Source organism: Mercenaria mercenaria, chromosome 12 (assembly GCF_021730395.1).
Source record: "Mercenaria mercenaria strain notata chromosome 12, MADL_Memer_1, whole genome shotgun sequence".
Classification (NCBI taxonomy): Eukaryota; Metazoa; Mollusca; class Bivalvia; order Venerida; family Veneridae; genus Mercenaria; species Mercenaria mercenaria.
The window spans coordinates 68871445-68896902 of NC_069372.1; the positions used below are offsets into that span (position 1 = coordinate 68871445).

General features: G+C 37.1%; 1 protein-coding gene across 9 annotated transcripts in view; it reads right to left on the bottom strand.

Annotated features, from left to right (window-relative positions):
• Nucleotides 1–25458, bottom strand: part of LOC123533706 (uncharacterized) — a 363176-nt gene that overhangs the window by 213311 nt on the left and 124407 nt on the right. For all 9 annotated transcript variants that reach the window (XR_008366543.1, XM_053520291.1, XM_053520290.1 and 6 more), the window contains one exon: nucleotides 1670–6117. Coding sequence is in view for 8 of the 9 variants with exons in the window: in XM_053520291.1 (XP_053376266.1) it covers nucleotides 1670–6041 (4372 nt within the window). In the remaining variant the exon portion in view is untranslated. The remainder of the gene's footprint in view (nucleotides 1–1669; nucleotides 6118–25458) is intronic.

The following is a 25458-nucleotide window of genomic DNA, read 5'->3' on the forward strand; positions in this document are numbered from 1 at the left end:
ACTGAGCCATTTTTTAATGTTCCAAATTTCAAGACTAGCTCAAGGTCAAAATAAAGGTCAAATTTCATTTTGGTACAAAACAATGTGTATGTGGTCCAAATTTGAAAGCTGTGACTTGAGAAACCCATTCACAGTCGCCTTCTGTATATTTTGGATTTCCAATATTGCTATTTTCATTTTCGCAAATCTATTTTTATTTGAACCAATCAGACAACTTGTTGGAATGTTTAAGAGTAAGAAAAATTTGCAGTCAATCCAGGGCTCGAACCCGGGACCTCTCGCTTACAGAGCAAGTGCCCTACCGCCTGAGCTAACCGGCTATATGACATCGTTCGACATAAAAATTATAGATATCAAAAATCAAGGCTTTTTAAAGCTTGCAGAATGTTGTAAGTTAGTTTTTGACTGGCTAGCGGAAGAGTCGTCAGAACGAGGCTATCAATAGCTCGTTGTCAGATCCTATGCGTAGCGTAATAGGATATGTACTTTAGTCAGATTGACAGACCGAGGCACACACCATGACATGATACATCAGTTTTTCAAAAATGGGCATATAATTTAGTGCTAGATTATCATTCAAACTTCTCTCAAAATGTAGGATGGATGAGAGGATTTCACTTTTGATTTCTTATGATTAATAGTATCATGTATAAAAGTGAAGAAGTGGCAAGCTAAAAATATACAGTAAAGTTTATGTCAGTAGGACTTACTGAAGTACTATTTTTAATCTATGTGTGTTCAAAGGACACTGCTGCCCCTTGCCTGTCACTATGTGCTCATGTTTTGACTAAGTCAAGAGACATAACTCTATTCTGGGTGTATGAAATCCAAATTAAAACACAAGGTGCCCAAATCTACATGCCGTATAACAATCCTGTGAGGTCTGATGATTCTAGGTCAAATACTTTTTGATATATGCACCACACAAATTCAAACAGACAAGACAAGGGCAAAAATAGGTGCAAATCTAAGTGGGGGGCGTAGAAACATTTCCAATTCTTATAAACATTTGTCTTGAGAAAATAACAGTAACTGTTAGGCAGGATGAAACCTAGAGTGAAGGTCAGGATGGAAAGCAATTAATTCATTATGACTCTAGCTAAAATCTCATTCAAAATTATACCACCATGACAAGAAAACAATACACAAGCTGTGTGGCCTTGACCTTTGAGAAACTACCCTAAAAACTGATCATAACACCCTGGTTAATTAACTATAGTAATATCCTTAAGTATTCAACATTCACAGAGGGCTTTTTTAAAAGTGAGCCGTGCCATGGGAAAACCAACATAGTGGCTTTGCGACCAGCATGGATCCAGACCAGCCTGCGCATCCGCGCAGTCTGGTCAGGATCCATGCTGTTCGCTAACAGTTTCTCCAATTCCAATAGGCTTTAAAAGCGAACAGCATGGAGCCTGACCAGATTGCGCGGATGCGCAGGCTGGTCTGGATCCATGCTGGTCGCATACCCACTATGTTGGTTTTCCCATGGCACGGCTCAAGTGTCCTTAATAATTATGTAACTTTTATGCAAAACTCAGTTCAAATAACAAACTTAAGCAACAATTAGAGAAAGAGCTCAGTTTTTTCTTAGTTCGTACTCACAATCTAATACAAATCTTAAGACTTTTTCTCTGAAATATTTCAACAAGAGATTACAGTCACTTACCTTTGGAAATCTTTCTCTTTTTCCGTCTCCCATCTTCCATTTTTCTGTTGTCCACCATTTCACTTTCCCCTTCTGAAGCATATGTCTCCCCAAACTTTTTATATATGCTTTCCTTCTCAGCCTCCTCATCGGTATCTTCAGAACTATCAGACATTTCAGTATTGCTCATAGCATCAAAACTACAAGATTGCTCATTACTTTTTTCATAATGAAAATCAGAGAGGTTTGAAAAAATGTTTTGATCTGTCTCCTTGGTATTTTTAACTTTCATATCTAAAGTACTTGATTTCATAGTTGTCTCAATACTCAGATCGCTGTGAGCATATATTTTGTTGTAACCTTTATCATCAGTTATTGCTGTCTCTTTCAAATCACAGTCTATGTCTTCAGTTTTGCATGTCTCAGTATCTTTTATGAAACTCTTTTTCTCTTTTTGAGGATTAGGAACATCTGTAATAGTTTCAAAAATACTTTGTTCTCCATCATAACACTTTTCTATGTCAGCCGAGTCCTCGGACAATTTTCCATTTATACAATTCACACCATCATCACTATTATCACCCTTGTCATCTACAGAAATGTGTTTTAAAGAAATATTTTCACCATCAGATTTTGATTTCATTTCTTTCCACATTTTTTCAAGATCCTCCATTACTGCAGCAGCACTCTTTTCATATTTCTTACTTTCTATTTTGTTAATCAAGGTATCAGTATTTGATTCAAACCTTATTTCATTTTTAACCATATTGTTACCCTCAGTTCTATCAAAATCATTTGGATCAACAACATCTTCATCTGAATTAGTTTCAAACAAGTTTTCACTTTTATTTGCTTGTGGCAATTCATCTGTCTTATTACTTAAAGAAATGTTTGTCTTACTCAAATCTTGTAATTTTAAATTCATTTTATCACATTTAGTGTATGAGCTCCCTTGACTTGCTATGCAAGTATCGGCCTCATTTGCAGAAACTAATCCAATTGCCTTTGGACTATGTTCCTTGCTTACTTTTTCCTGTACCACCAAGCCTGTATTTTCTTCAAAAGTAACTGTCTCAGAAATTTCATTATCCATGCTGTCCTGCTTGCTAAATTCCTCTTGTTCAAGGGACCCTTCCGGATCTTTTCTTGACTTATCTATTTCACCATTATCTTTCCAACAAGTGCAGTTCTGCTCATTTTCATTTACACTGACATCAATTTTTAAATCAGCCTCTTGCTCCCGAGAATGTTCTGAAACAAGCTGCGTTTCACTTAAGGAACACACATTTTCAATGACAAATGGAGACGGATCACAGCATTCATCTTCATCGGTATCTGGTATTTTTTTAATATCTTTTCTTTTTAATAAATCCTCTTCACTGAATTCATCTGAAGTTAAAGTTTTGTTTGCAGTTATGTCATGATTAACATCACCATAACCTTCACCATCACAGCTAATTTCAACTTCTTCATTATTTGTGTTAGCACTTATCAAATCTGCTTTTGTTACAACTATTGTCTTACTTTCAGCTTCATCACTATGAACATTATCTTTTCGGATTTCATCAGTCACTTTCTGTTGTTCAGATTCTGCTTCTAAGTACTCAGAGGCTTGTTTGTCTTTATTTTCATGAACAATGTAGAAATTTTCACTTTCAATATCACTATTTTCAGCACTTAGTGATGATTTTTCTAGCACTGGTGGTGACTTGTCTATTTCATCTGAAAAATCACCACTTTCTCTAAAGATATTTTCATCCTGAGCATATAAGTTTGGAATAATATCACTTGTCACCGTTAGGCCTGCATCTGTTTCATTAAAATACTCCTGGTTATTTCTAGTTTGGCAATCCAACCTAACATCATCAAAGTTATCTCCATATAAAATTTTATTCATTTCATCCTCATCGAAGCATTCATTCTCAGCAGAGCTTTTATCCTCATTCATTTTTGTGTCTATTGGTGAATCTCTACTTATTTCAATAGAGTAACCATTTATTGAATAAGTTATGAATCTATCTGTCTCATATTCTTCAAGTGTCAACTCTTCATTTATTTCTTTCAACACTTTTGATTCATCTTCAATCTCAGTATCTGTATTTTTATTAAGCTCCAAGCACTCACTTCTAGGAATATCACTTGGAATAATTTCAGTATTCGCTGCATTTTCTTTACCCTTTGCATCTGGTGAGGTATTCTCCTCATTTTTTCCTTTGTTGTTGGATTTCAATGGAATTCTAAAATTCAATATACTTGGTGGACTGATATTTACATATGCACTAGGGAATCTGTTAATGTTCTTCTCTACAACTAGACCTCCTTTCCTTCTTTCCACCATTTTATTGCTTGCCTCCTTCAACTTCTCTTTCCATTTAGACCAATCAGGTTTCACTTTCTTTTTAACAGACCTACCATGCGACTTTGAATTTTCCTTTTTCTTGCTTTTCCCTGGTTTACTATAACAGTTTTTGAAAATTTTCTCAAGCCCAACTTTCCCATTATTTGTACTTTGTAACGTTTTTGATAAAGACATGACACGAGGATCAACTAAATCCTTTGTTTCAGTTTTAACTTCCTTCTGTCTTGCATTGAAAACCTGATTATACACCTCACTATCTTGTTCAAACTTGATAGAAACCTTCAACGAATCTTGCATGGGTCTTTTAATTTCAGTCTTGTCAGTGAAAGTTACAGTTTCTGATTTGACTACACTATTCCCTGTTACCAGTCCACTTCTGCAGTCACTTGCACCTTCAGTTTCTCCAGCAGAGATGTCTGGTGTCAAACAAGTGTCCTCAAGTTTAAGCCTCGTTAAGCAAACAATTGGTTCCCTTTCAAACAACAGGTTGATAGAATTATATTTTCTTCTAAGCTGCCAAAGGGCACTTCTTGAACTACAGTTCCAATTAGATGACTTAAGTCTATAGTGTCTTCTAAGGCAATGCTGCTGAAATTTACTATCCCTGAGTAGTTGTGATTTTTTTGATGATTCAGGTGAAATGAATGAAATAAATGATTTTGATGGAGTGTTCTTTCCTGAGGAACTGAAGTGTGAGTCTTTGTTTTTATTCTGTTTCTTCGTATTTATTTGCTGTTTGTTTTCAGCCTTTATTGTAAAAATTTTGATTTTATTAATATCTTTTCTTTCCTCAGTTTCATTTCTCATGTCTCTAACATTCTCATCTGCTTCCACTTTAATTTTTTTCGACAATTCTTCTGACTGTTTACATCTGGGTTTATATTTCTTTTTATGCTTACTCTTTGGACTACAGCTCAAGAATTTCTCCATTTTCGATAAATAAATGAACTTACTTGGCAATTTTCTTTCCCTCTTTTTAGACCCAATAGAATAAAAATCCTTCACATTTAATGGTTCGCTAAATATGTCATTAAACCCACCATGATCTACTAACTTTTTCTTCTTTTTGTGTTTACTTTTCTCTTCTTTTGAAGCACTTTTTGATTCGGATGAAACTGATGGTTTCTTTTTGTTTTCTGAAATATCTTTGTATTCAAAAGACATATTTTCCCTTTCTCTTTTTTCATGCATAGGTTTTGTATCAGTTGTCTTTTCCTCAGACAACCTGTCCTCTCTTCTTTTCTTAAGGATTCTTTCCCTCTGACTTGATATCAGTGAGGTAAGTTCTGAAGGTTTTAAACTTGTAAATTCACCATTTATTGTTTCTTTACCCTTTGACAAAGCACCTGCCTCACTTAAAGCAGTATCAAACTGTTTTTCACATGCATTATCAACACTGTTCTGTATTTTACCAAAACTAGATAAAGGACTAGGGCAACTGTTTTGGATTGTGGTTTCTTGTTTTGAAAACAGCAAATTTACTTCAGTGTTCACATCTGCTGTTTTTGGTTGGTTGTCATCTTTAAGCAAGCTTGTTCCATTTTCTGCTGTAGCTAGTACAGGGTGGTTATCATAGCCTATTTTAGAATGACTTGAATACGAAGTATGATTTAAAGAAGATGTTTTATCTTGTCCAGAAACTTGCACATTCTCTGTTGTGTTCAAAGTTCTTGTTGATTCATGTAAGTTCTCATTTTCGTGTTGACTTTTAGATGTTTCCACCTTTGTGTAATAGCAATCAAATATGTTCTTGTCTTTGTGGTAAGATGTACCTATGCTCTCTTCTTTGTTATAACTTTCACATACCTCCTTGTCTTCCTGATAAAGTTCACCTACCTTATCATCATCTTTTTGAAAACTTTCACATATGCTCTTGCCATTGTGGAAACTTGAGTATGGTGTATAGTTTGAAGTATTTAAGACCTTTTTCTCAAGTTCTTCCTGTACTGGAGGTGAGTTATGGATGGTAGTTGATGAATTAGTGCATGGCTGATCATGAAATTCTGTAGGCTGTTTTGTGATAATTGACATCATGGAATATAGATGTCTCTGTTAATGTTTAGATGCTTACCATGCTGCTTTTCATTCCATGTCATCATTTTTGTAATTTCTAAAAAAAAAAAAATAAGTAAATTCTAAATAAAGTCAATTATCTACATCGTGTTCAACTTTATCTTATTGATACATGTATTCTGCTAAAAAATAAATTGTATGTGTGAAAATGGAAGGCACAGTGCTTGGGCGTTATCTTACTATTTATATAAGAGTATTCAAAAAGTTGCAAATTATATGGAACATAACATTTCTGGGGGCTTTGTACAAAATAGTCTTCAGAAAATTTGATCAAAATGCAATTAAAAAATATATTGGCTGAATACAGGAAATGACTGTTGTTGGGTCAAAGGTTAAAAAACATAAAGCAGTTACCTAGGATGACAAATTAACAAGTAATACATTATATAATTATGCTTTTTGAACTGAAAATGACCAGACCATTAAACTTTAAAAAGAAACATCCTAAATTAGAACTTTCAACTGGAAATTTTGTTCTGTTTTATTTATCAAAGCTAAGTGAAGGAAATAGATTTTTCAAGAGGTTTTCATTATTCTCTTCATGTTCAAGGATTTTAAGTACCACTGACATAATTCGAGGCAACTTCTAGCTTTGAAGCGGTACACAGCCTCACACAAGTCAGATAAATGACTTCCTGGAATCAAAAATACAGTATTACAATGTATGCTGAATGCAGTGCAAGTAATAGAAAATCAACCATCTTAACCCTTTGATCTTGGATGCCCTAGATATTTAACTTTTGTATTTTAAACATTTTCTAGGAGAAGACCACCCACATACACAAAAAAAAAAAAAAAAAAAAAAAAAAAAAAATCCACCAGTGTAAGGGGATTCTCTGTCCTGCACCCCCACCTTTGAATAATAAGAAAAAGCTCTCCCTGATTTATCTTTAGATATGTCAAACCATATACTTTTCATGCAGTCAACAAACATTAGAAATTCTAATGTAAATGTACAAGTGAGCAGGCTGACAGTCTAATTCTGGCTGACTGCTGCTTTCATGGTAGGAAAAATCAGTAACTGTTGAACATAAAGTCAAGGTCCTTCACTTTCCCCTCATTGCCATCTTCAACAATTCTTTTCATTCAGTAGTTGCAAATAAAATATTGTGAATTAGCACAGACTGAATATTGTTTAACACAGAGTTACTGATCTTGTGTTCTGAACTATTTCTCATTGTCATAGATCATCATTTTTGAATTTCTTTAAATACCCTGGCATAGTTACAAGAGCTCCGCCAAGTGGGGCAATATATGCCCGAAGGATTACATCATAGGATGGGAGCAAAATTTAAAGAACTTGACTGTTGTAGCCCAAAGGAGTGGAACAACAAAAGGAAAACTTCAAAAAACAAATCTAAGTCCACAAAAAAATATTCAAAGTCCACAAAAAACTAGAGCTACTTTTGAGAAAAGCGCATGTCTCCCACAACTGCCTAATCATCTAAACACTAAGTCAGTGTTTTTATACTGTTTAGTCACAACAAATATACCATTGAAGAGTAAAATGGCTGATTTTCAGTAATTCAAGGGCCATAATTCTGAAGTGCCTATGCCAAATTTGCTAGTTATCGAACCTGGGAGAGGAATTATGGTCATACACATTTTGTTTAAGTTTGGTGAAGATCGGAAAAAAATGTCTGACTTGGACTTCAGCATTTTTATGAGTCTAGGTGATTCATTAGTTATTGTCAACGGCCATAATTCCAAAGTGTCTTAACCGATTTGGCTAGTTATCGAACTTGGCCAAGGTCTTATTTGCAAACACATTTTGTTCGAGTTTGGTGAAGATCGGATACGAAATTTTGACTTCGAGTGCAGACAAGATGAATGGTTTTTGGTGCATGTTTGAGAATGAAGTCTTCAGCATTTTTATGCATCTAGGTGATTCATAAATTATTGTCAAGGGCCATAATTAGGAAGTGTCTTGGCCGATTTAGCTAGTTATCGAACTTGGCTGAGGTTTTATGGTCAAACACATTTTGTTCAAGTTTGGTGAAGATCGGATGAGAAATATTCGACTTAAGAGTGCGGACAAGATGAATGGTTTTTGGTGCATGTTTGAGAATGAAGTCTTCAGCATTTTTATGCATCTAGGTGATTCATAAATTATTGTCAAGGGCCATAATTCCGAAGTGTCTTGGCCGATTTAGCTAGTTATCGAACTTGGCTGAGGTCTTATGGTCAAACACATTTTGTTTAAGTTTGGTGAAAATTGGATGAGAAATGTTCGACTTAGAGTGCGGAAAGCTTTGTGACAGACACACACACAGACACACAGACAGACAGACTGGAAAAAAACCAATATGTCTCCCACACCACTGTGTGGTGGGAGACATAATAAATCCTTATCAGGTACAGGTATATAAAAATACACCTAACAAGAGGGCCAAGATGGCCCTAGGTCGCTCACCTGAGAAACACACCATAACACACCATAATTTGACCTAGTGATTTCATGGAAAAAAATATTCTGACCAATTATCATTAAAATTGGAGCAAAAACCTTGAGTATAAATAAGTATTTTCTTTGATTTGACCCAGTGACCTACTTTTTGATCCAAGATGACCCATATACAAATTTGACCAACATTTCATCAAGGCAATCATTCTGACTTAATTTCAGGAAGATCAATCGGAAAATATAGCCTCTATTGCATACACAATGTTCTTCTTTGATTTGACCTAGTGACCTAATTTTTGACCCCAGATGACCCATATTCAAACTTGACCTAGACTTCGTCAAGGCAATCATTCTGACAAAATTTCATGAAGATCAATTGAAAAATACAGCCTCTATGGCATACACAAGGTTTTTCTTAGATTTAACCTAGTGACCTTCTTTTTAACCCCAGATGACCCATTTTCAAATTCAGCCTAGACTTCATTAAGGTTTTTATTTTGACTTAATTTCAGGAAGATCAATTGAAAAATACAGCCTCTATCGCGTACACAAGCTTTTTCTTTGATTTGACCTAGTGACCTAGTTTTTGATCCCAGATGACCCGTTTTCGCACTCGGCCTAGATTTCATCAAGATAATCATTTTGACCATAATTCATGAAGATTAATTGAAAAATACAGCCTCTACCACATACACAGGCTTTTTCTTTGATTTGACCTAGTGACCTAGTTTTTGATCCCAGGTGACCCATTTTCGAACTCGGCCTAGATTTCATCAAGATAATCATTCTGACCAAAATTCATGAAGATTAATTGAAAAATACAGCCTCTATCGCACACACAAGCTTTTTCTTTGATTTGACCTTGTGACCTAGTTTTTGACCCCAGATGACCTGTTTTCGAACTCGGCCTAGATTTCATCAAGATAATCATTCTGACCAAAATTCATGAAGATTAATTGAAAAATACAGCCTCTATCACATACACAAGGTTTTTCTTTGATTTGACCTAGTGACCTAGTTTTTGACCCCAGATGACCCATTTTCAAACTCGGCCTAGATTTCATCAAGATAATCATTCTGAGCAAAATTCATGAAGATTAATTGAAAAATACAGCCTCTATCGCATACACAAGCTTTTTCTTTGATTTGACCTCGTGACCTAGTTTTTGACCCCAGATGACCCATTTTCGAACTCGGCCTAGATTTCATCAAGATAATCATTCTGACCAAAATTCATGAAGATTAATTGAAAAATACAGCCTCTATCGCATACACAAGCTTTTTCTTTGATTTGACCTAGTGACCTAGTTTTTGATCCCAGATGACCTGTTTTCGAACTCGGGCTAGATTTCATCAAGATAATCATTCTGACCAAAATTCATGAAGATTAATTGAAAAATACAGCCTCTATCGCATACACAAGCTTTTTCTTTGATTTGACCTAGTGACCTAGTTTTTGACCCCAGATGACCCATTTTCGAACTCGGCCTAGACTTCATCAAGATAATCATTCTGACCAAAATTCATGAAGATTAATTGAAAAATACAGCCTCTATCACATACACAAGCTTTTTCTTTGATTTGACCTAGTGACCTAGTTTTTGACCCCAGATGACCCATTTTCGAACTCGGCCTAGATTTTATCAAGGAGATCATTCTGACCAAATTTCATGAAGATCAGTTGAAAAATACAGCCTCTATCGCATACACAAGCTAAATGTTGACAGACAGACGACAGACAGACGACAGACAGACGACAGACGACGGACGCCGGACATCGAGCGATCAGAAAAACTCACCTGAGCATTGCTCAGGTGAGCTAAAAATTAGAGGTACCATCCATGTTGTACCACAGAAAAGTGGTCTCGGTTTTTCCCAAAATAAGCTATTTATAGTAACATAAAAGGGAAGTAATTAAAAAAAAAAAATTATTGTAAGTGAACAAAAAAGAGATCTGCCAAATAAAACAAGAACTCTGAAATGCAGAGCAATATACACAAAGCAAAGTCATATATGACGTTTGACCCTTAAGTGTGACCTTGACCTTGAAGCAAGTCATCCGGAACATGCGCTCTGCACATCGTCTCAGTGTGGTGAACATTTTTGCCAAGTTTCTTTGAAATCCTTCCAGGAGTTCAAGAGTTACAGAGCGGACACGAAACAAACTGATATGACTTTTGACTCCTAAGTGTGACCTTGACCTTGAAGCAAGACATCCAAAACATACGCTCTGCATGTCGTCTCGGTGTGGTGAACATTTGTGTCAAGTTTCCTTGAAATCCTTCAAGGGGTTCAAGAGTTACAGAGGGGACACGAAATTGCTAACGGACAGACGGACACCAGCGTCATAATATAATACGTCCCTTCGGGCATATAAAAATGTTGTTCTTGCGACAAATTTAAAAAAAAAAACAAAAAAACTTTTAATAAGAACTTTTAAGCACTTCGTGTGTATTTTTCAAGTACCATAAATCTTGTCTGGGTCAGTGAAATCCAAAAGAAAAACTCCAGGTGCACAACTTCATGCTGTATAACAATCCTTTAAGCCTTATACCTCTAGGTCTACATGGGATTTTAATGCCCTTATTTTTGATTAAATGAAGGGCCACAACTCTGGTTTTGCAGAGTGAAATCGAAGAACAAAAAAGAACCTGAGGTGCACAAATTCACATGCTGAATAATATTCCTACTGGTTCCAGGACTGCAGCTCAAATATTTTAAATATAAATGCAACACAAACTCTAAAGAACTTTATGTGTATTTTTCACGACGTCAATGACCATATCTCCGGTCTGACTGAGTGAAATCCTTAACAGAACTATATACAACAATCCTGTAAAGTTTCATGACTCAGAGTTTAATACTTTTTAAAACTTGTATGCCCATTAAGTTTATATTTGACTTAATCAAGGGCCATAACTCTAGTCTGACTGATAGAAATTCCAAACAAAACCAAAAGTTGCACAACTTCACATGCTGAATAGTATTCCTATTATGGTTCATGACCAAATGTCAAATATGTTATAAGATACCTGCAACACAAACTTTAATGCTACTTAATGCATATTTTTGACTAAGTCAAAGACCATGACACTGGTTTGGCTTAGTGAAATCTGTAACAAATCCCCAGGTGCACACATCCATATGCTGAATAATATTCCTATAATGTTTCATAATCCTGGATCAAACACTTTTTGAGATACATGCTACACAAACTTTTAGGCCATTCTAATGCAATTTTTTCTAAGTCAAGGACTATAACTCTGGTCTGGCTGTGTGAGATCACAATTAGAACATCAGGTGCACAACTTCCCCTACTGAATAACAATCCTGTGAGGTTTGATGACTCTGGGTATAATACTTTGCACATACAGATTGATGGCCAGATAGATGGTCATGGCCACCTGCACATTTTTTTTTCACCAAAATTTCGAAAGACGATCTTAAATTTATTTTCCCTCGAGCCTTTATAATGCAATGTCCTGCAGGACTATCATAAAATGATTCTAGCATACAGATATGAACATCAACAAAGTCATTCCATATTTATCAATTGTTAAAATTGTTAAATTGTTAAAATATTAAATGAGATTAGCTCATTTTAGCACACAATAATTGATTTCTGCTGAAAATATATTTAACATCCAACTTTAAAATGAGGGATTCTGTAACAACTCACTGACCATTGTTCAGCATGCATGAATGGAGTAAGAGGATAATGCAAGTCATGAAAAATTAAACAGTTGAAGTCGAGGATAAAAACTCAAGTGAAAACTTATTATTTTTATGATACAGGACACTTCATTATTTATTATTAAAATCAATACTGTAAACAAAAGCTCATGAAATATTTCTATCCCAGACAACGTTTTTAATTTGAAGATAATGGAGAATTCAAGACGCGCATTTTCATGCATACCTTCATGTAGACAGCTCCTCTGTAAAATGGCTATATGTATATATTCAGGCAAAAAGACACAATATTAAACTGTAACAATAACAAGAACTCGTAAACACAAAATGCCCATCTTGATGCATGTAGTAATTGCACAAGGAACAGAAATTATTTGTTTCACTGTACACAAAAGTTCTACTGTTCTGGGTCAATGTGACCTTGACCTTTGACCTACTGACCTCATCTGCTGGTCATGGTCAACCACCCTTATGATCCTAGGCCCAGGCGTTCTCAAGTTATCGTCAGGATACAGTTTAACTGTTCTGGGTCAATGTGACCTTTGGCCTACTGACCTCAAAATCAATAAGGGTCATCTGCTGGTCATGACCAACATCCGTATCAACTTTCATGATCCTAGGCACAAGTGTTCTTGAGTTATCATCTGGAAACGGATTGGTCTACATACAGACCAACTGACCGACCTACCGACATCTGCAAAACAATATACCCTTCCTTCTTCAAGGGGGGCACAAAAATAACAAATCATCATTGAATTTATGTCATTCAAGATGCTGTATCTACAATCATAAATTCAATGATAAACCATCCTATAATGCATTAATTACTTCTTTAATGAAATCCTACTCATACAGGTATACAAGCATGCAATCTCAAGTACTTGTTTCAGATTATGTTTTTTTTTCTCATTAACACTGAATATAAGCTGATAAAATTCTTATTATTCCTATAATTCATAAATATTGCAATTTCTACTACAGCCTTAGAACTTAGTGGTAGAGCTCATGCTTCAAATATGGGAGATCATGGGTTCAATCCCTGGCAGCAATATACCATAGGTGTGGAGCTATCCTACCAGTAGCTCCCTTGCTTGGCACTCAGCATGAAAAGAGACTGGCCTCTTCTCTCATACTCTCATTTTGAGAAAATAAAACTAAAAATTATCATTATTATTAACAAAATTATTAAACTAACAAGAGAGCCATGATGGCCCTATATCGCTCACCAGAGTAGAGTTGTTTGCTTGAACAAATTACTTAGCTAAAGCTTTAAAACAAGAAAATTAGGAGAGTGGGTCAAGGTAAACACTATGCAAGATTACATTTGAAATCTGTAAAAAAAATTACAGGTGGTCCAAATCCTTTTGCTGTAGCTTAGAAAACAAGAAAGTAGGTCAGCAGGTCAAATTGATGGTCACTGAAAGTCAGTTTTAAGATTGGCATGCAAAACTATACATCTCATCCAAATTTCAAAGCTGTATCTTAAAAAACAAGAAAGTAGGTCAGTAAGTCAAATTCAAGGTCACTGAAAATCAGTTTTAAAATGGGTGTGCAAAACTGTACATCCAAATTTCAAGGCTGTATCTTATAAAACAAGAATGTAGGTCAGTAGGTCACATTCATGGTCACTGAAAGTCTGTTTTAAAATCGGTGTGCAAAACTGTACAAATCATCCAAATTTCAAGGCTGTACCTTTAAAAACAAAAAAGTAGGTCAGTAGGTCATGGTTAAAGTCAAGTGACCCCTAATTACTTGGGGCCATAAGGTAATTACAGGAAATATGATCTGATAATTTTTGAAGTATTTTTTCCTATATAACTCATATAAAAACTGTGTGACCCTCGAGCGGGGCCTCTTTTCACCCCAGGGGCATAATTTGAACAATCTTGTTAGAGAGCCACTAGGCAATGCTACATACCAAATATCAAAAGCCTAGGCCTTGAACTTTCAGTCAAGAAGGTTTTTAAAACTTTTTTCCTATGTAAGTCTATGTAAAACATGGGACCCCCAGGGCAGGACCTCTTTTTACCCCAGAGGCATAATTTGAACAATCTTGGTAAAGGACCACTTAAGGCAATGCAACATACCAAAAATCAAAAGCCTAGGCCTTGCAGTTTCAGACAAGAAGATTTTTTAAAAAAAATTCCTATATAAGTCTATGTAAAACTTGGGACCCCCGGGGCGGGCCTCTTTTCACTCCAGGGGCATAATTTGAACAGTCTTGGTAGAGAACCACAAAGCAATGCTACATACCAAACATCAAAGGCCTATGTCTTGTGGTTTCAGACAAGAAATTTTTTTAATTCTTTTCCTATTTAAGTCTATGTAAAACTTGAGACTCCCGGGGCAGGGCCTCTTTTCACCCCAGGGGCATAATTTGAACAATCTTTATAGAGGACCATTAGATGATGGCACATGCCAAATACTGAGGCTCTATGCCTTGTGGTTTTGGACAAAAAGATTTTCAAAGTTGTAATGCAAATGTGCAAGCACTGCTGGCATTGCACAGCCTCCACTGTTCATGCAATGGCACTGCTGGCATTGCACGGCCTCCACCGTTCATGCAATGGCACTGCTGGCATGGCACGGCCTTCACCGTTCATGCAATGGCACTGCTGGCATTGCACGGCCTCCACCGTTCATGCAATGGCACTGCTGCATGCAATGGCACTGCTGGCATTGCACGGCCTCCACCGTTCATGCAATGACACTGCTGGCATTAAATGGCCTCCACCGTTCATGCAATGGCACTGTTGGCATTGCACGGCCTCCAACATTCATGCAATGGCACTGCTGGCATTGCACAGCCTCCACCGTTCCATTCACAGCCTCCACTGTTCATGCAATGGCACTGCTGGCATTGCACGGCCTCCACCGTTCATGCAATGACACTGCTGGCATTAAATGGCCTCCACCGTTCATGCAATGGCACTGTTGGCATTGCACGGCCTCCAACATTCATGCAATGGCACTGCTGGCATTGCACAGCCTCCACCGTTCCATTCACAGCCTCCACTGTTCATGCAATGGCACTGCTTGCATCACAAGCTTACAATGCTATGTCACAGGCACTGATGGTATCGCATAGTCTCCAATGCTAGTGACCAAACACTGATGGCATCAACCAGTCTACAAGTGTAGGTAATATGAAAACAAGTTGGTTATGTGTCCTTAACCTTGAACTTGAACTATGTCACCTTTTTTATCTTAGCAGCTCACCCTCAATAGGGAGAGGGCAGACCTACAGCTCATGGATTGATTTCCAGACCAGACAAGGTCTTTTTTTCTCTATCATTCATCCTTCACCTCTGATCAATGTGGAGAAGGTGGTAAGCACTAGTACAGTTATGTTAACTGACTGAACATATCTAAAATTCAGCTGAAACAAGAGCTGTCTCCATAGGATGACACATGCCCCCGATGGCACTTTGAATGAATAGTTATGGCCGATGTTAGAGTTAAGGACCTTTGATCTACAGACCTGGGTCTTGCGCGCGACACGTTGTCTTACTGTGCCACACATTCATGCTTAGTTATTTTAAAATCCATGCATGAATGACAAAGATATGGACCGGACACGTCCATCATTGCACTATCATGAAATATGACCTTTAACGTCTAAGTGTGACCTTGACTTTTGAGCTACGGACCTGGGTCTTGCGTGCGACACGTCTTACTGTGGTACACATTCATGCCCAATAATTTTAAAATCCATGCATGAATGACAAAGATATGGACTGGACACGCCCATCAATGCACTATCATGAAATATGACCTTTAACGTCTAAGTGTGACCTTGACCTTTGAGCTACAGACCTGGGTCTTGCGCACGACACGTTGTCTTACTGTGCCACACATTTATGCGTAATTACTTGAAAATCCATCCATGGATGACAAAGATATGGACCGGACACGCCCATCAATGCACTATCATGAAAAATGACCTTTAACGACTAAGTGCGACCATGACCTTTGAGCTACGGACCTGGGTCTTGCGCACAACAGGTCATCTTACTGTGGTACACGTTCATGCCAAGTTATTTGAAAATCCATCCATGGATGACAAAGATATGGACCGGACACGAAAATTGCGGACAGACCGACAGACGGACAGACGGTTCAAAAACTATATGCCTCCCTTCGGGGGCATAAAAATGATATGAAACCCAAACTGCATCATCTTAAAGGTGGTCAGTCACATTACAGCACTATTTCATGACATGTTTCATTGCAGTATATTCTCTTATTTAACCCTTAGCCTGCTGCAGGCGAATTTAACAGCCTTTGCAAACAGCTTGGAACCAGATCAGACGCCAATTAAATCGGCGTCTGATCAGGTTCCAAGCTGTTTGCTACTCTGACAATATTTCTTCCAAATTTGGAGCAAATTGAATGAACTTTACAATTTTAGCAGACGACATTTCCAGCAGACGACAATTTATCTAGCATGCTAAAGGTTAAGGAAGAAAAAGATCCATTATACAGAGTTTGATCTCTGTTAGAAATGTATGCTATATAATTTCTAAGAAATTTTGTAATTACTTCCCTCTGATATTAAGTATTTAAACAATAGAATTGTTTCTTTTAATTTCCATAAATTTTTCTAATTTTACATTTTTTATTTCATAGATATTGAGATATTTCAAAAATGTGAACCAAAAGGCAGTTTTAAAATGGTGCGTAGATTCCTAATTAGTTTACTTCTAATCTATTCTGGTTGCACAACCATGATAGGTAAAGGGAGGTAATCATATAGAAACTTGCATTTGTAACGAATTTCAGCAATGTGTAATATGTTTGTTAATGTAAATCTTTAACAATTATAATACAATAGTGCTTAAATTAATATAATTCCTTAGGCAAAGAATGTTTATCAAATTTATACATATTGCAATACACTAAAAATTACCGTTTTGGCTGGGCAGTCAAGATAAGCAAATACAGCCAGTGAAATACATGAATTAAGCACTCGGTGAACATAAATAAATGTAAACTATCATTTCTTAAAGTTTCGACCAAATTCATTACTTGATGAAAATCTCCTTCACCATCTTTAAGTAGCAATTGTGTTTCAAAGATTAAACAATAGATCAGGAAGATAGACCATATTGCACAGAAGTGGTTCAGCAGTGTGGTAAGTGAATTGGGTCACAGGTTTTCTTTGGAAAGTGTGGTGTAAGAGCCTAGAGCGTTATTCCTAGAAAAAAAACAACAAGACACATGAATGTTTGCATAGTATTAAAAAAAAATTGTTAATTATTTTTTCATCATGCTGCGTTTACTCTTAGCCACGATGTCCACGATTTGAGAGAAGCGTGGTCAGCGTGGGGTGTTGTGGGATCGAATTGTGGTGATCTTGAGGGAACTTGGTGGAATTGTGATGATCATATCGATCATGACAAAATTTTTGACAGTCAAAATTTTTTCCACAATTACCCTGATTTATCTTAAATCTTGACAGAGTGTGATAGAACATGGAAATCGTTGTAGAGCGTAATGCAGCTTAACAAACCTTAACGTAGCACATCAGTCCTTGATGCTCCATCTTATGGGGATCTTGGTGAACTTGGAAACATGATTCTAAGTTCCACTAAATCTGGAGGCATCCTTACATAGTTGACATTGGAGCCAACATCTTCACTCCTGAGTTCTCTGTTGAGAAGTTGAGAGTATCGTCCCAATTGGTGCTCTCGGTTTCCACTTAACCATAGTCTCACCCAGCAGGTCTTAGGCCTTCTATTCCTTCTTCTCCTTCCTCTCTCTTCTATCCTGCCCTGTTTCGTCCCTTGTTGCTACTGCCGACAAGTAGCTATTATAGGCATACACGAAAATTGCCAATTCAGCATCTTGTTCAGCTCTTTGATGCATAGCTCATTCCTCTTTGGAACTCTGGAGAGAATGAAAAGATGACCCATGCCTCCTATTATTCTCCAATCATGCTCAAAACATGACAATCTTGATCAAATTGCGGCCATAAATCGTAGGAGAGCTTAACAGAACTTGATTACGTGAGGGATCTAAACAGAACGTGACAAAACGTGATAGCATATCGTGGTAATCGTAAGAGAACTTGAGAGAACGTGATGAAAATCGTGGCAGATCTTGACCAGAATCATGTTGGTTTCATAATAACATGCTACAGGTAGTAACAAAACGTACCGAGAGCGTAAGAAAGCGTAATTAATACAAAATTCATGCAATAAATCGTGGAGTTCAAAGCTTTTCTTTAAATCGTGGACATCGTGGCTAAGTGTAAACGCAGCATCACAGGCAATTTTTCATACTGAGATCTAGTGACAAAACGCCTCCAATTTCACATTCTGTACGAAACATGTACCTGCCTTAATCCAAGTTACTCCCATTGAAACTAAACTCTTTCCACCCCTATGCCATGAGATAGTCACCTAAACGCTACTGAACTCTTTCCACCCCTATGCCATGAGATAGTCACCTAAACGCTACTGAACTCTTTCCACCCCTATGTCATGAGATAGTCACCTAAACGCTACTGAACTCTTTCCACCCCTATGCCATGAGATAGTCACCTAAACGCTACTGAACTCTTTCCACCCCTATGCCATGAGATAGTCACCTAAACGCTACTGAACTCTTTCCACCCCTATGCCATGAGATAGTCACCTAAACGCTACTGAACTCTTTCCACCCCTATGCCATGAGAGAGTCACCTGAACGCTACTGGACAGTACAATCATGAAACTCAGAACAAAACCTTGACACTGAATACGGTCAGGACACATTTGGTGAGCTCAGTTCATACAACACCTGTGTAAACTGAAATGTGCCTAGATGTTTCAACCAGGTTATTTGGCACCGCCCGCAAGTGTACTGCCGTAATGCGCATGCAAAAAAAAACAACTGAAAAGAGTGCAACTCTGGCCAAAATGGCATACCAGCCAAAATCAGGCTATATAACAGATCCCGATAAGTAGCTGTTGCATCATTATTCAAAAGATTCATTCATGTGCTTGTGTACAGAAAAAAAGAGATAGATAGATACTGTGAAACCTATATAACAAAACTAGTTTCTTTAGCCTGCTGGTGGCAAGTGATTCTGCCTTAATCGACCAGTGCAGACTGATCACAGTGTGCACTGCTCGCTATTCAGTCTGTAAATTTTCAGTAAACACCCCTTCAGACAATGAATGGTACTGCCGAAATTAAATGATAAACCAGTCCATTTTAGAAATTTAGCAGGGTAAAGGTTAACATGTCAAAACAAAACAAATAGAATTCATATATATGTACATCTACTTGATTCAGTTATCTTTCTGTCATATATTAGTTTTAAGTATGTGATCAAGTGGTTATAAATGCTTGCTAGACTTCTTTGTGACAATAAAAATCTTATCTCCAAATGTTTATTGTAAATAAACAACAGACAATCTAACAATTCAATTTATAAATGCAAATCACATATTCAGCAAATCCCTTACATACATCGCCTGCAATTAGACAAAATTTAGAGGAGTATCAACTGGTATTATGACAGATGAAAAATGCACTTAAGTACTCAGCAGAATGATCTTTCAGACCTCGACAGCAAGTCACCCAAGTTGCATTTCTGTAAAAATATTTTGGAATCAGGCCAGTACTTTCTGTAGATTCCACAATAGCCAAATAGGGAAAATGCATTTCACCCTCTAGAGGCCTTGTTTTTTACTGTAGCAGAATGACTGAAGGAATTATTTTTTGAAAATCACGCATAAACTTGTTTTAGAAATCAAGCTAGGCATTTCAGAAAAAGTTTCACCATGAAGTTACAGTCATATAGACAGATGTCCCCAACTGCTGTTACTATACATGGTTTCATGACTCTAGGTGAAAAAATTCTTAAGATGAACACAAACTTTTAAGAACATTTTGTGTATTTTTCACTTGGTGAAGGACCATAACTCTTGCCTAGCTGAGTGAAATTCCAAAGTGTTCAACACTTAAGGTGCACAGCTTCACATTCTATAAAACAATCCTCTAATGTTTTATGACTCAAGGTCAAGTACATTCTGAGATACATTATAAGGCCATAGACTTTTCTTTTAACTAAGTCAAGGGCCATAACTCTTGTCTTGCAAAGTGAAAAAACCTCTTGTACCCAAATTCACATACTGGATAATATTCCTATGTGGTTTCATGACTCTAGGTGAATTTTTTTTTTTAATTATATGCAACAGAAACTTTGTGTGTATTTTTTCTCTTAGTCATGAACCATAACCATAACTCCAGTCTGGTTTAGTGAAATACTTTTTTGAGATATAAACATCACAATTGAACAGATGGACAGACAAGGGCAACTGTAAGTGCCCCCCACCCCCACCCAAAAAAAAATTGAGGGTCAGGGTGGGGTGGGATGCACAAAAATACATTTGTCAATGTGGAAGAAAACACAATGAAAACAAGAGCACCGCCTTGCGGGTGCTGACGCTCATCTGATTTTTTTTGTGTAATAGAAATATTGTCCTACCCATGATTTTCTAAGTCTAAAAAGGGCCATCATTCTTGCAAAAAGCAGGATAGAGTTATGTTTCTTGATGTACAGTGTCCACTTATGATGGTGAAAAACTGTTGCAAGTTTTAAAGCAATAGCTTCGATAGTTTATGAGAAAAGTTGACTTAAACATAATACTCAACCAAGAAAATGATTTTCTAAGTCCAAAAGGGGAAATAATTATTGCAAAAAGCAGGATGGAGTTATGTTGCTTGCTGTACAGGGTCAGCTTATGATGGTGAACAAGTGTTGCAAGTTTCAAAGCAATAGCTTTGATAGTTTAAGAGAAAAAGTTGACCTAAACATAAAACTTAACCAAGAAATCTGATATTTTCTAAGTCCAAAAGGGGCCATAAATCTTGCAAAAAGCAGGACAGAGTTATGTTTCTTGCTATACAGGGTCAACTTATGATGGTGAACAAGTGTTGCAAGTTTTAAAGCAATAGCTTTGATAGTTTAGGATAAAAGCTGACCTAAACATAAAACTTAACCAAGAAAATTGATTTTCTAAGTCCAAAAGGGGCAATAAATCTTGCAAAAAGCAAGATGGAGTTATGTTTCTTGATGTACAGGGTCTGCTTATGATGGTGAACAAGTATTCCAAGTTTCAAAGCAATAGCTTTGATAGTTTAGGAGAAAAGTTCACCTAAACATAAAAACTTAACCAAGAAATCTGATATTTTCTAAGTACAAAAGGGGCCATAAATCTTGCAAAAAGCAAGATGGAGTTATGTTTCTTGCTATACAGGGTCAGCTTATGATGGTGAACAAGTATTCCAAGTTTCAAAGCAATAGCTTTGATAGTTTAGGAGAAAAGCTGACCTAAACATAAAACTTAACCAGGCAACGCCGACGCAGACGCCGACGCCGACAACCGCTCAAGTGATGACAATAACTCATCATTTTTTTTCAAAAAATCAGATGAGCTAAAAATCAAATTTATATACTGTAAATTGATGCAAACTATTTATCTATCTAAAGATAGATATAGGCAATTAGGTATAAATGTACAAAACCTAGCCTAATGGGGCTGATTATCAGCAACTCCCAGAAACACACTTCTTAATAACAATAATTTATATTTAACAAGCCCAGGTATCAGTTAATTCATACTGAAAGATATAAACATTTCCTCCAATTAAATGTCTCATTAAGAAAATTTATAGTAATTTAATCTCATTTTTAAATGTCATCAGAAACATTTATTTAAAAAATGTTGTAATAATTGAAATAGTTTTCTATATGCAGGCTGGCTTTCAGAAAACACCAACAATTAATGACACACGTATAATTCAGTTGTAATAATAAATTTCCATTTCAGTGAAAAATAAACCCATGTACCGCAGTTGACCCAGTTTCGAACTTGACCTAGATATCATCAAGATGAATATTCAGACCAACTTTCATACAGATTCCATGATAAATATCGCCTCTAGAGAGGTCACAAGGTTTTTCTATTATTTGACCTAATGACCTATTTTTTGATGGCACGTGACCCAGTTTCGAACTTGACCTAGATATCATAAAGGTGAACATTCTGGCCAATTTTCATGAAGATCCATTGAAAAGTATGGCCTCTAGAGAGGTCACAAGGTTTCTCTATTTTTAGACCTACTGACCTAGTTTTTGACCGCCTGTGACCCAGTTTCGAAATTGACCTAGACATCATCAAGGTGAACATTCTGACCAAATTTTATGAAGTTCCACTGAAAAATATGGCCTCTAGGGAGGTCAAAAGGACTTTCTATTTTTAGACCTGCTGACCTAGTTTTGGACCGCACATGACCCAGTTTCGAACTTGACCTAGATATCATCAAGATGAACATTCTGACCAACTTTCATAAAGATCCCATGAAAAATGTGACCTCTAGAGTGGTCACAAGCAAAAGTTTATGGACGGATGCATGCACGGACGACGGACACCGCGCGATCACAAAAGTACACCTTGTCACTTTGTGACAGGTGAGCTAGAAAAACAATTGAATGCGCAAAAGATAATTCGCTTTCGCCGGGGATGGCAAAACAAAGTACAAACTAGAAAATGCTTTTGTAAAAAAGCGCATGTCTCCCGCACTGCAAAGTCCTATAGGCAAGAAGTCAATAGGGGTCAGGAGAAAAAGTCAAAGAGACACTGATGGTTGGCTGCAATAGGGATCATCTACTTGGCATGTCCAATCATCCCGCTAAATTTCAACACTCTTGGCCTAGTGGTTCTCAAGTCACTGTTCAGGCTTCTGTGACCTTGACCTTTGATCAAGTGACCTCAAAATAAATAGGGGTCATCTACTCTGCAAGTCCAATCATCCTATTAAGTTTCAACATTGTAGGTCAAGTGGTTCTCAAGTTATTTCCAAAAAATGATTTTACATGAACAGGCCACTGTGGCCTTGACCTTTAATAGACTGACCCCAAAATCAATAGGGGTCATCTACTCTGCATGTTCAATCATCAGTTTCAACATTCTGGGTCAAGTGGTTCTCAAGTTATTGATCGGAACTGATTATCAATGTTCAGGCCCCTGTGACCTTGACCTTTAACAAGTGACCCCAAAAACAATAGGGGTCATCTACTCTGCATGTTCAATCATCCTATGAAGTTTCAACATTCTGGGTCGAGAGGTTCTCAAGTTATTGATCGGAACTGGTTATCGATGTTCAGGCCCCTGTGACCTTGACCTTTAACAGAGTGACCCCAAAATCATTAGGGGTCATCTACTTTGCATGAACAATCATCATATGAAGTTTCAACATTCTGGGTCGAGAGGTTCTCAAGTTATTGATCGGAAATGGTTTTCCATGTTCAGGCCCCTGTGGCCTTGACCTTTAACAGAGTGACCCTAAAATCATTAGGGGTCATCTACTCTGTATGACCAATCATCCTATGAAATTTCATCATTCTGGGTCAAGTGGTTCTCAAGTTACTGACCGGAAATGGTTTTCAATGTACAGGCCCCTGTGACCTTGACCTTTCATAGAGTGACCCCAAAATCGTTAGGGGTCATCTACTCTGCATGACCAATCATCCTATTAAGTTTCAACATTCTGGGTCAAGTGGTTCTCAAGTTACTGACCGGAAATGGTTTTCAATGTTCAGGCCCCTGTGACCTTGACCTTTAATGGAGTCACCCCAAAATCGATAGGGGTCATCTACTCTGCATGTACAATCATCCTATGAAGTTTCAACATTCTGGGTCAAGTGGTTCTCTAGTTATTGATCGGAAATGGTTTTCCATGTTCAGGCCCCTGTGACCTTGACCTTCGACAGAGTGACCCCAAAATCAATAGGGGTCATCTACCCTTCATGACCAATCATCCTATGAAGTTTCAACATTCTGGGTCAAGTGGTTCTCTAGTTATTGATCGGAAATGGTTTTCTATGTTCAGGCCCCTGTGACCTTGACCTTTGACAGAGTGACCCCAAAATCAATAGGGGTCATCTACTCTTCATGACCAATCATCCTATGAAGTTTCAACATTCTGGGTCAAGTGGTTCTCAAGTTACTGACTGGAAATGGTTTTCAATGTTCGGGCCCCTGTGACATTGACCTTTAATGGAGTGACCCCAAAATCGATAGGGTAAGGGTCATCTACTTTGCATGTACAATCATCCTATGAAGTTTCAACATTCTGGGTCAAGTGGTTCTCTAGTTATTGATCGGAAATGGTTTTCAATGTTCGGGCCCCTGTGACCTTGACCTTTGACAGAGTGACCCCAAAAACAATAGGGGTCGTCTACTCCAGCAGCCCTACAACCCTATGAAGTTTGAAGGTTCTAGGTCAAATGGTTCTCCAGTTATTGCTCGGAAATGAAGTGTGACGTACGGACGGACAGGGCAAAAAACAATATGTCTCCTGGGGGAGACATAATTATGTACTAAACTCCACAAAGTCTTACACATAGGGACTCAAATGCAAAACCAATGCAGCTTATAGTATTTCCAGATAGACCATAGAAACATATTCCATTTAGATGGGAAAGAATACTTACTGACAATATACTACTATAGTAGATTCTTTGAAGCAGACTTACTCCAAGATACAAAATCATCTATGATCATTTAAAAACTCAGGACACACATGTCTCCCTTCGGAATTTGTATGTTTTGGTATCTGACAAGGACCGCAATTCACAAGCAACAAATTTCGGGAGTTCTCTGAATCTTGGCACATTTGGACATGAAACATCTGGTATTGCTAAGAAACTCATGAAAAAGGCCAAAGACAAAAGGTAAAGTCCTATCATTTCATTTGTTGAGTATAGGTACAGCCACTGGAATGTGGATACTCTCCTGCACAACTATTGATAGGTTGCCACACAAAGTACAAACTGCGTCTAGATTCCACAGCAAGTTGATCTTGAAAAGGTCAAAATGTGCATGCCACATGCAAAATTTTTACCAAAAGAAAAAGTATGACAAATCTTCAAGGCACTAAAACCGTTGCAAGTTAATGATTCAGTGTCCATGCTGAGAAAATTAAGTTATTGTTGTGTACATAGGAGAAACAGAGGTCATCTTCACCCTACAACTGAAAACACTACAGATATCTTGCCACTAGATGTAAATATTTTCCAAGAAGAACTTCCCCAAGTGTACCAGCTGCAGTGTATCAACTCATGCAGTGTTTATTTTACTGAAGAAAATTTTCACAAACAAAGGTATCACACAGTATTATTGTGTTTTGAAATGTAAACAAACAAAAGAATAATACAAGATTAAGTCCACTTATAAGCAAAAGATTTTGTTTGGTTATTTATAATACAACAGTTACTGTTGTTTT